General features: G+C 40.2%; 1 protein-coding gene across 1 annotated transcript in view; it reads left to right on the forward strand.

The window, feature by feature from the left end:
• Positions 1–12,629, forward strand: part of LOC128690805 (venom protein 302) — an 88,346-nt gene extending 75,717 nt beyond the window's left edge. Inside the window, exon 5 of the mRNA XM_070088159.1 lies at positions 12,259–12,629. Coding sequence (XP_069944260.1) covers positions 12,259–12,284 — 26 coding nt within the window. The 3' untranslated portion in view covers positions 12,285–12,629. The remainder of the gene's footprint in view (positions 1–12,258) is intronic.
• Positions 12,630–12,988: the final 359 nt, after the last annotated feature.

The raw sequence follows: 12,988 nt of genomic DNA on the forward strand, positions 1-12,988 counted from the left end.
TTTCACTAAGGTATTTGAGGAGGTAGATCATGGTAATGAATATGATATTGTGTATATGGACTTCAGTAAGGCTTTTGACAGGGTCCCACATCAGAGACTATTGAGGAAAATTAAAGCACATGGAATAGGAGGAGAAATTTTTTCCTGGATAGAGGCATGGTTGACAAATAGGCAGCAGAGAGTTTGCATAAATGGGGAGAAATCAGAGTGGGGTAGCGTCACGAGCGGTGTTCCACAGGGGTCAGTGTTGGGCCCCCTGCTGTTCACAATCTACATAAACGACATAGATGAGGGCAGAAAGAGCGACATCGGCAAGTTTGCCGATGACACCAAAATAGGCCGTCGAATTCATTCTGACGAGGACATTCGAGCACTCCAGGAAGATTTGAATAGACTGATGCAGTGGTCGGAGAAGTGGCAGATGCAGTTTAATATAGACAAATGCAAAGTTCTAAATGTTGGACAGGACAATAACCATGCCACATATAAACTAAATAATGTAGATCTTAATATTACGGATTGCGAAAAAGATTTAGGAGTTCTGGTTAGCAGTAATCTGAAACCAAGACAACAGTGCATAAGTGTTCGCAATAAAGCTAATAGAATCCTTGGCTTCATATCAAGAAGCATAAATAATAGGAGTCCTCAGGTTGTTCTTCAACTCTATACATCCTTGGTTAGGCCTCATTTAGATTATGCTGCACAGTTTTGGTCACCGTATTACAGAATGGATATAAATTCTCTGGAAAATGTACAAAGGAGGATGACAAAGATGATCCCATGTATCAGAAACCTTCCCTATGAGGATAGACTAAGGGCCCTGAAACTGCACTCTCTAGAAAGACGTAGAATTAGGGGGGATATGATTGAGGTGTATAAGTGGAAGACAGGAATAAATAAAGGGGATGTAAATAGTGTGCTGAAAATATCTAGCCTAGACAGGACTCGCAGCAATGGTTTTAAGTTGGAAAAATTCAGATTCAGGAAGGATATAGGAAAGTACTGGTTTGGTAATAGAGTTGTGGATGAGTGGAACAAACTCCCAAGTACCGTTATAGAGGCCAGAACGTTGTGTAGCTTTAAAAATAGGTTGGATAAATACATGAGTAGATGTGGGTGGGTGTGAGTTAGACCTGATAGCTTGTGCTAACAGGTCGGTTGCCGTGTTCCTCCCTTAAGTCAATGTGACCTGACCTGACTAGGTTGGGTGCATTGGCTTAAGCCGGTAGGAGACTTGGACCTGCCTCGCATGGGCCAGTAGGCCTTCTGCAGTGTTCCTTCGTTCTTATGTTCTTATGTCTAATAATGCAGTTACATTTTTTTGATTTATGCCTTTTATCATCAATTTTTACCTGTAACACAGGTAAGGCTACTTCAGCAAAACCATCATTAATAACATTAGCAGCAATTTTTACATAAGCCACTGTTGTGTCAGGATTGTCAACATTATCATTATTATCAACATTATCATACAGACCTTTACACATGACTATATGGTGTCTTCCTTTGTGACATTGATAACAGAAGTTTAATTTGGCATAACAATCCTTTACATTGTGATTACCCAAACACCTGATACATCTGTCAAGTTCCTCCAATCTTTCAACTTTATCATTCCATGAATTGTATGCATTGCAATTCTTAGAAAAATGAGTACCCTTGCAGAAGAGACAATCTCTCTTTTCTTTGACTGGTTTCTTATTAACTGGGCTACTCTTAGGAGGGTACTTATTCGTCTTACCTTGTGGAGAATCATTATTTCTGATTCCTGACACTTGATATGCACCTATGCAACTCTTTTTAGGAAATGAAATTTGATTACCATTGGGATAATTTTTCCCTTTGTGAAACTTGACAGATACGTCAGAGTTATTATGTGTTGCATCTTTAAAATGAGTTGGTTGGCTGGTCTGCAATTGCACAATTAATTCTTGTAGACCTAGTCTTATTTCCTCCAGACCAAAATAACCTTTGTGATATTTGTTTGAGTCCTATTCAAGTGTTTTATAGCTTAATTTATTCTGCACCATGGCACTCAATAACCAGTCTGATTCCTTCAGATTATATTTATTACTTAAAGTTTTGAGAGTGCTCTCCAGTTAACTCTAAACTGCTGTAAACCTTTGTAAGTGTGATCTGGATGGGATAAAGATAGAAATGTTAAAAGCAGGTGGGGATATAGTTTTGGAGTGGTTGGTGCAATTATTTAATAAATGTATGGAAGAGGGTAAGGTACCTAGGGATTGGCAGAGAGCATGCATAGTTCCTTTGTATAAAGGCAAAGGGGATAAAAGAGAGTGCAAAAATTATAGGGGGATAAGTCTGTTGAGTGTACCTGGTAAAGTGTATGGTAGAGTTATAATTGAAAGAATTAAGAGTAAGACGGAGAATAGGATAGCAGATGAACAAGGAGGCTTTAGGAAAGGTAGGGGGTGTGTGGACCAGGTGTTTACAGTGAAACATATAAGTGAACAGTATTTAGATAAGGCTAAAGAGGTCTTTGTGGCATTTATGGATTTGGAAAAGGCGTATGACAGGGTGGATAGGGGGGCAATGTGGCAGATGTTGCAAGTGTATGGTGTAGGAGGTAGGTTACTGAAAGCAGTGAAGAGTTTTTACGAGGATAGTGAGGCTCAAGTTAGAGTATGTAGAAAAGAGGGAAATTTTTTCCCAGTAAAAGTAGGCCTTAGACAAGGATGTGTGATGTCACCGTGGTTGTTTAATATATTTATAGATGGGGTTGTAAGAGAAGTAAATGCGAGGGTCTTGGCAAGAGGCGTGGAGTTAAAAGATAAAGAATCACACACAAAGTGGGAGTTGTCACAGCTGCTCTTTGCTGATGACACTGTGCTCTTGGGAGATTCTGAAGAGAAGCTGCAGAGATTGGTGGATGAATTTGGTAGGGTGTGCAAAAGAAGAAAATTAAAGGTGAATACAGGAAAGAGTAAGGTTATGAGGATAACAAAAAGATTAGGTGATGAAAGATTGAATATCAGATTGGAGGGAGAGAGTATGGAGGAGGTGAACGTATTCAGATATTTGGGAGTGGACGTGTCAGCGGATGGGTCTATGAAAGATGAGGTGAATCATAGAATTGATGAGGGAAAAAGAGTGAGTGGTGCACTTAGGAGTCTGTGGAGACAGAGAACTTTGTCCTTGGAGGCAAAGAGGGGAATGTATGAGAGTATAGTTTTACCAACGCTCTTATATGGGTGTGAAGCATGGGTGATGAATGTTGCAGCGAGGAGAAGGCTGGAGGCAGTGGAGATGTCATGTCTGAGGGCAATGTGTGGTGTGAATATAATGCAGAGAATTCGTAGTTTGGAAGTTAGGAGGAGGTGCGGGATTACCAAAACTGTTGTCCAGAGGGCTGAGGAAGGGTTGTTGAGGTGGTTCGGACATGTAGAGAGAATGGAGCGAAACAGAATAACTTCAAGAGTGTATCAGTCTGTAGTGGAAGGAAGGCGGGGTAGGGGTCGGCCTAGGAAGGGTTGGAGGGAGGGGGTAAAGGAGGTTTTGTGTGCGAGGGGCTTGGACTTCCAGCAGGCATGCGTGAGCGTGTTTGATAGGAGTGAATGGAGACAAATGGTTTTTAATACTTGACGTGCTGTTGGAGTGTGAGCAAAGTAACATTTATGAAGGGATTCAGGGAAACCGGCAGGCCGGACTTGAGTCCTGGAGATGGGAAGTACAGTGCCTGCACTCTGAAGGAGGGGTGTTAATGTTGCAGTTTAAAAACTGTAGTGTAAAGCACCCTTCTGGCAAGACAGTGATGGAGTGAATGATGGTGAAAGTTTTTCTTTTTCGGGCCACCCTGCCTTGGTGGGAATCGGCCAGTGTGATAAAAAAAAAAAAAAAAAAAAAAAAAAAATTCACTAGATCCAACCTACTTTGTTCTATATTACCATAAGTGACCTTCAACAAGTCAACTGCTTCCTTGTAAGAGTCATCTACATTTCGAAACGCTTGTATCAGTATGTGAGCATCTCCTCTTACCTGTCCTTTGAGGTAAAATAATTTAGTTACACAGGCTAGGTCACTCCTGTCATGCACAGCTGCTTTAAAAATTGACCAAAATTCCTCCCAATTTTCACCAGGATTAAATACAGGTAAACATAGTTCTGGGAGTTTTGGCAAAGACATCTTATTTGTTAATGCAGACTGACCAACTGCCTGGTTTACACATTTTAATTTATTCAAGGCCTGACTTTTACAAGAAAGAATCTTTTCCTCTAATTCATAATACTGATTAATCATGAGATCTACTTCAGTCTCATCTACACAGTTTACTAACAAATCTCCTTCATATTTGTTGTAATATAATTTGTATGAATCATGTCTATTACTTAAAGCATCTAAATACAATTTTAAATCATCAGTATTCACAGTTTCTTGATTCATTAATTCCAAACATTTATTATATGTCTTGGTTACATGACCCTTTCTAGCTTGCAGTGATGCTTTATTTGCTCTATATTCCATATGTTTGTCTTCTGTATTAATTTCCTCATTTTCAGCCATGATGTAATGTATTAAATTCAACTTAATAACACTGATTATGTACTAAATTATGCACTTTATAAATGTAAATAGTACAACTTACCTTTGAATAAATCCTAGCTACCTGAGCTTAGCAATTACATGTAAGAAAATTATATAAATTTTAAATGTACATTAATACAAACCTTTAGCCAGCCTTGGTTTATCAAAATTAATATTATACAAATTAATAAATCCTTGCCAGAATTTGGCATAGGAAAATTATTATACACATTAATATTAGTTACACTTGGCTTATCAATTACACATACACTGATATAAATCTTGGCCAGAATTATCTTGTCAAATTAATATTATACAAATACATTAATATAAATCCTAGCCACTTTGGCTTTGCAAAATTAATATACACATTAATATAATTAGCTACACTTGGCTTATCAATTACACATACACTTATACACATTAATATAATCTTTAGCCACACTTGACTTATCCAAATTAATATTGTAATAATTATAATCCACTACACATTAAGTAAATTTGTGAACTTAACATCCACCTCCTTCTGTTATTTCACATATAATTATTAATTAACTATTTAATGACTTCACTAATTACCTCCGGTTCAAGGAGGACCAACGGGCAAATTAAATGTGGAAAATTACATTTACTTGGATGTATCATTATATACATAACAGTAAATGAACATAGATAATTTTTATTTATCAGTTAGACAAGTTGGAATTTGGGACACCTAGGTCGCAAAAAATGTCCCCCTTCGATACCTACCACTGTCATATCCACAAGTTGCTCTGGACCTATTAATTAAATGAAATATACATCACCAGGAATGCTGGTAAATATATAGATTTGTGGACTGTATATTAAAATTAAAAAAGGATTATAGTATATACACAAATTTATATAACAGAGAATATATCTTAATCATAACACTCACCAATTTGACTGGAGATTAAGTTGTATCATACTCAGAAAACCTCACTGTCTATACATGAAAATAACAACTGGCCAGAGTTATAACATAACAGACTTATCTGAGGTTCCTGGAGCTGTCTTGTTCAGTCGCCTGATATCTCAAGTTATGCAGGACTGCACATCCAACAATTTTGCCTCCTATTTGAGAGGTGTCAACCCAATTTTAACCTCTAGACCACGAAAAATTCTTCCCATTACACTAACGTTTGCTTGGCTCATTGAAACCAAATGGCGACTCCTCTTTTTAAAAATACACTTTTATTAAATACAATATAGGGCATCTATTTACCTATAAATTACCGTATTTCCGGAAAATATACAGTATTTTCCACAGTTATATTGAGGTAAATTCAGCTCAAAGCAGGTTCTATACGTAGTTTTAAAACTAGGTGTGACGGACTAGGAGACGAGAAGGGAGTATATTCATCAAGCGGTTTAAAGGCAGGACCATGAGCTGAGACGTAACCCCTACAACTACTAACAGGCGTATTTCAATAGGTGAACACATCCACACACACACACACACACACACACACACACACACACACACACACACACACATATACATATGCAGCAGGCCTAGTGTCTAAGCGACATGTGTCTAGGACAAAATGGTAACTAACTGACCCGAAACTGCTGTATAGCCACATTAGGAGGAAGACAACAGTCAAAGACCAGGTGATAAGGCTGAGGAAAGAAGGTGGAGAACTCACAAGAAACGATCAAGAGGTATGTGAGGAGCTCAACATGAGATTTAAGGAAGTATTTACAGTGGAGACAGGAAGGCCTCTCGGGGAACAGACCAGATGGGGACACCAGCAATGAATATACCAACAAGTGTTGGATGACATACAGATGAGGTGAAGAAACTGCTAAGGGGCATCGATACATCAAAGGCAATGGGACCGGACAACATCTCCCCGTGGGTCCTTAGAGAGGGAGCGGATATGTTGTGTGTGCCACTTACCACAATCTTCAACATGTCCCTGGAAACTGGGCAACTACCTGAGGTATGGAAGACGGCAAATGTAGTTCCCATTTTTAAAAAAGGAGACAGAAAAGAGGCACTAAACTATAGACCTGTGTCACTGACGTGTATAGTATGCAAAGCTATGGAGAAGATTATCAGGAGGAGAGTGGTGGAGCACCTGGAATGGAACAAGAGTATAAACGCCAACCAGCATGGATTCATGAAAGGAAAATCCTGTGTCACAAACCTTCTGGAGTTTTATGATAAAGTAACAGAAGTATGACACGAGAGAGAGGAGTGGGTTGATTGCATCTTCTTGGACTGCAAGAAGGTTTTTGTCACAGTTCCTCACAAGAGATTAGTGCAGAAGCTAGAGGATCAGGCTCATATAACAGGAAGGGCACTGCTATGGATCAGAGAATACCTGACAGGGAGGCAACAGCGAGTCAGTGGGCACCTGTGACGAGCAGGGTCCCACAGGGGTCGGTCCTAGGACCAGTGCTATTTCTGGTATAATGAACATGATGGAAGGGTTAGACTCAGAAGTGTCCCTGTTCGCAGACGATGTGAAGTTAATGAGGAGAATTAAATCAGATGAGGACCGGGCAGGACTTCAAAGAGACCTGGACAGACTGGACACCTGGTCTAGCAACTGGCTTCTCGAATTTAATCCCGCCAAATGCAAAGTCATGAAGATAGGGGAAGGGCACAGAAGACCGCAGACAGAGTATAGGCTAGGTGGCCAAAGACTGCAAACCTCGCTCAAGGAGAAATATCTTGGAGTGAGGATAACACCGAGCATGTCTCCGGAAGCACACATCAACCACGTAACTGCTGCAGCATATGGGCGCCTGGCAAACCTGAGAACAGCGTTCCGATACCTTAATAAGGAGTCGTTCAAGACACTGTACACCGAGCACGTCAGGCCCATACTGGAGTATGCAGCACCTGTTTGGAACCCGCACTTGATAAAGCACGTCAAGAAACTAGAGAAAGTGCAAAGGTTTGCGACAAGGTTAGCTCCAGAGCTAAGGGGAATGTCTTATGAAGAAAGGTTAAGGGAAATCGGCCTGACGACACTAGAGGACAGGAGGGTCAGGGGAGACATGATGACGACATATAAAATACTGTGCGGAATAGACAAGATGGACAAAGACAGGATGTTCCAGGGAGGGGACACAGAAACAAGAGGTCACAATTGGAAGTTGAATACACAGATGAGTCAGAGATATTAGGAAGTATTTCTTCAGTCACAGAGTTGTCAGGCAGTGGAATAGCCTAGAAAGTGACGTAGCGGAGGCAGGAACCATACATAGTTTTAAGACGAGGTTTGATAAAGCTCATGGAGCAGGGAGAGAGAGGACCCAGTAGCAACCGGTGAAGAGGCGGGGCCAGGAGCTAAGACTCGACCCCTGCAACCACAAATAGGTGAGTACAAATAGGTGAGTACACACACACACACACACACACACACACACAGGCTGCAGACCTTGTCCAGCAATTGGCTCCTGGCGTTCAACCCCACTAAGTGCAAAGTCATGAAGATTGGGGAAGGGCAAAGAAGACCGCAGACGGAGTACAGTCTAGGGGGCCCAGAGACTACAAACCTCGCTCAAGGAAAAAGATCTTGGGGTGAGTATAACACCAGGCACGTCTCCTAAAGCGCACATCAACCAAATAACTACTGCAGCATATGGGCGCCTAGCAAACCTCAGAACAGCATTCCGGCATCTTAATAAGGAATCGTTCAGGACCCTGTACACTGTGTACGTTAGGCCCATATTGGAGTATGCGGCACCAGTTTGGGACCCGCACCTAGCCAAGCACGTTAAGAAACTAGAGAAAGTGCAAAGGTTTGCAACAAGACTAGTCTCAGAGTTAAGAGGTATGTCCTACGAGGAGAGGTTAAAGGAAATCAACCTGACGACACTGGAGGACAAGAGAGATAGGGGGGACATGATAACGACATACAAAATACTGAGAGGAATTGACCAGGTGGACAAAGACAGGATGTTCAAGAGATGGGACACAGCAACAAGGGGACACAGTTGGAAGTTGAAGACACAGATGAATCACAGGGATGTTAGGAAGTATTTCTTCAGCCACAGAGTAGTCAGGAAGTGGAATAGTTTGTGAAGCGATGTAGTGGAGGCAGGATCCATACATAGCTTTAAGCAGAGGTATGATAAAACTCACGGTTCAGGGAGAGTGACCTAGTAGCGACCAGTGAAGAGGCGGAGCCAGGAGCTTGGACTCGACCCTTGCAGCCTCAACTAGGTGAGTATAACTAGGTGAGTACACACACACACACATACACACACATACACATAAGAGCAAATGATAACTACCACAGAGGAAGCGGCAAAGGTAAAAGGTAAAAGGACACAAGTGCAACTAATGTGGCATTTAAATGTGGCAACATTTCGCTCTCCAGGAACTTTGTCGATCGAAACGTTGCCCCAGTAAAAAGTCACATTAGTTGCACTTGTGTCCTTTTACCTAACATATTGTTGGTAATTCTACCAACAATAATACAAAGAGAATCATCAAGGTCAAAAGAAAACTAATGATCGATGGAGATTTTAAACACAACGCTAACATCCCATATCATAAAAATCTTTGAAAGGGTCCTAAGAAGCAAGATCGCCACCCATCTAGATACCCATCAGTTACACAACCCAGGGCAACATGGGTTTAGAACAGATTGCTCTTGCCTGTCCCAACTACTGGATCACTACGACAAGGTCCTTGATGCACTAGAAGACAAAAAGAATGCGGATGTAATATACACAGACTTTGAAAAGCCTTCGACAAGTGTGACCATGATGTAATAGCGCACAAAATGCGTGCCAAAGGAATAATAGGAAAAGTTGGTAGATGGATCTATAATTTCCTTACTAACAGAACACAAAGAGTAGTAGTCAACAGAGTAAAGTCTGAGGCGGCTATGGTGAAAAGCTCTGTTCCGCAAGGCACAGTACTCGCTCCCATTTTGTTCCTCATCCTCATATCTGACAGACAAGGATGTCAGCCACAGCACCGTGTCTTCCTTTGCAGATGACACACGAATCTGCATGACAGTGTCCTCCATTGCAAACACTGCAAGGCTCAAGGCGGACATCAAACAAATCTTTCAATGGGTTGCAGAAAACAATATGAAGTTCAACAATGGGAAATTTCAATTACTCCGATATGGTAAATGTGAGGAAATTAAAACTTCATCGGAGTATTAAACAAATTCCAACCACACAATAGAGCGAAAAACTAACGTCAAACATCTGGGAGTGATCATGTCGGAGGATCTCACCTTCAAGGACCATAACATCGCGTCTATCGCATCTGCTAGATAAATGACAGGATGGATAATGAGAACCTTCAAAACTAGGGATACCAATCTCACACTTCAGGTCGCTTGTTCTATCTAGGCTGGAATATTGCTGCACATTGACAGCACCTTTCAAGGCAGGTGAAATTGCTGACCTAGAAAATGTACAGAGAACCTTCACGGCACACATAACTGAGATAAAATACCTCAATTACTGGGAGCCCTTGAAGTTCCTGAACCTGTACTCCCTGGAATGCAGGCGGGAGAGATACATGATTATATACACCTGGAAAATTCTAGAGGGTCTAGTACCAAACTTACAAACGAAAATCATTCTCTCCGAAAGCAAAAGACTCGGCAGACGATGCAACATCCCCCAATGAAAAGCAGGAGTGCCACTAGCATGTTAAGAGACAACACAATAAGTGTCAGGGGCCCAAGACTGTTCAGTTGCCTCCCAGCATACATAAGTGGAACTAACAATAGATCCCTGGCTGTCTTCAAGCAGGCACTGGACAAGCACCTAAAGTCGGTACCTGACCAGCCGGTCTGTGGTTCGTACGTTGGCTTGCTTGCAGCCAGCATTAACAGCCTGGTTGATCACGCCCTGATCCACCATGAGGCCTGGTCACAGACCGGGCTGCGGGGGCGTTGACCCCCGGAACTCTCTCCAGGTAAACTTCAGGTAAAGGAATAAAATTTGAACTGCACGGGGAACCTGATATATGGATGTTAAGTAGTGTTGGAGAGAGGAGGAGATTATTTAGCGATATTAATCCTAACATTTATTCCTGAGGAGAAATAAAATACAAGTACTCAGTGACAGCAAGCAATCACGCTGTTCTTAAAGTTAATTGATGGAAATGAATCTGGAATGAAGATTAGAAAATGAAAAGAGAGAAAAACAAATTACAGATGACTTCCGGAATACAATCAGAGGAAGGAGAAAACGAGCAAGTGTCTAGCAGGAAAGAACCGGGAGGCAGTGGACAGATAAATACCAGTGAGAAAAATCTTAGAAGAGTGCTTATAATATGATCATAGGTATTGAGAGCCAAAGACAGAGAGCATGGGAAAACTACAGAAAGCACAGTATTGAAAAAAAAAACAATAGATACGCAAACAGAAAAGCCAGATTAAGGTACATGAGGGTGAGAGCTGGAGCATCAATATAAACGTGACATGGCGTCGAAAGTCCATCAGAAAGTAGAAGAACTAAAGGATTAAGTGATACAACTTAAGAAAAGAGGAGAAGAACTGGCGATTAACGAGGTCTGTGAAAAGTGAACTTTGGTTCAAAAAAGAATTTATGATATGCTCAGTGAGGAACAGCAAAGAGCAAAAAGAGAATACTGTAACTCAGAAGAGACTATATAATTTTATTACAACAGTAGTTGAAATATAAACCTAAGACAAAGAATAAAACAATGAACAAAGGCGCTGTGAGCCACTAATAAAATTCTACCAATCAATGAAAAACACAGGATAGACAGCCGCAGTGAACTGCTGGTTGGTTACCTTGTTGTACTTGTCTAAGGTAACTAAAAACATAACTTAGAGTTGTGTAGCACCTTTAAATCCATAGTCATCAAGTACAGTTAGTTTGGACTTAGAGAAGGTAAATCCTGTCTTACCAACCTAACCGAAGCTCTGTGACAAGATAAAAGAGAATAAGCAAGAAAGTAGTGGATGAGTAGGTGGCATTTCCCTTGACTATAAGAAGGCTTACGAAAATGTATGAAAGAAGAGGTGAATCACAGATTTGATGAAGGAAAGATGGTTGATAGTGTTGAGGTGTGTAAAGATAGAATATTGTCAATGTTTACAGAAAATGGAATGTAGGTATAAAAACGCCAACACTTTTTCATGGATATAAAGCATTGTTATTCAAAGTTCCTTCGAGGAGGAATCTGGAGACAGTGGAGATCTGTTGTTTGAAACCAGTGTGTATTTTCAGTTATATGCATATAAAATAAAGCAAAAAAAATTATAAGAGAGAAAGGTCGTATTAAATGTACAATTTAGGAAGAGGAAGTTATCGAGGTGGTTTGATCACTTAGAAATAATGGAACAAGGTATGCTAATTGAGAGGGTGTATAAATTTTGAGATAGAATGATGTTAGACAATGTGGCAGGAAGAGTCAGAAGCAGTGAGATGGTCTCCATAACCTGGACTTGAGCATGCAACAAGCACATGAAGACTTGACATGTCGAGGTGTAAAGAAAATAATGTATGTGAAGGAATTCACGGAAAATGGGTAGCCAAAATTAAGTTTTGAAGGTGGTAAGTAAAATGGGGATGTTGTGGTTCTGTCTCGTCACTGAATCACCCAGAGATCTGAACGTAAAAATAGATGAAAAATACATTTGGAAATATATATATATTCAAATTTAAATGCATGAAACTTTTTATTTGATCATGAACTATGAAAGACAATTCCTTAACATGTATATATTGTTGCAGATCAGAGGCTGACTTATTTCCTATGAGGATGACAACTGCCAGTTCTTCCTATCAATGACCTGCGGCTATTATCTTTTACATAGCTAAAATGTTGCCCTAATCCTGTGAATTTTAGAACATCTGTTAAGTTATTCTCAGTGGATCCGAGACACAGGTTTGATCCTGGTGGCTGGACCACTTGTCTGTCTCTATAATATGTAGACTACAACCCACTGGATAACAAAGAGAAATAAAGCTGTCAAACTAAGTTCGCTACACAGATCTTATTTAATCTTATTTCCTGCTATCATTCTAGATATTTTTAAACTTTGCGTCAAAGAATCTAAATTCACGGTTAATGGTAAACTGATTATTAAAATTATGATATCACAGGTAACTTATTTTCATTCCTATTTCCAGCTTAAATATATTTGTACAATTGTGAAGTATTCCAAAAATAGCAACAAGGACGCTGATTCAGCTGAGACATTTGGATTTCATCTTTTTTCTCTGTCATGCGACACTGACAACTCGAGAATTTCTCTCCAAACTTAATTTCCAGTTTCCCTAAGTGAAATTTGTTTAGACTAAGGACAATAGTCTATCCTTTTCCGGGTGTGATAATCCAAGGGATTTCGAAACATAATTTACAACAAATCCAGCAATATTTTTGAGTTTTTTTTTTAAATCTTTCAGTTACCAAAATTTGTTAAGGAAAGCAATACTCTTCTACACAAATTTTCACTTGTCC

Source organism: Cherax quadricarinatus, chromosome 24 (assembly GCF_038502225.1).
Source record: "Cherax quadricarinatus isolate ZL_2023a chromosome 24, ASM3850222v1, whole genome shotgun sequence".
Classification (NCBI taxonomy): Eukaryota; Metazoa; Arthropoda; class Malacostraca; order Decapoda; family Parastacidae; genus Cherax; species Cherax quadricarinatus.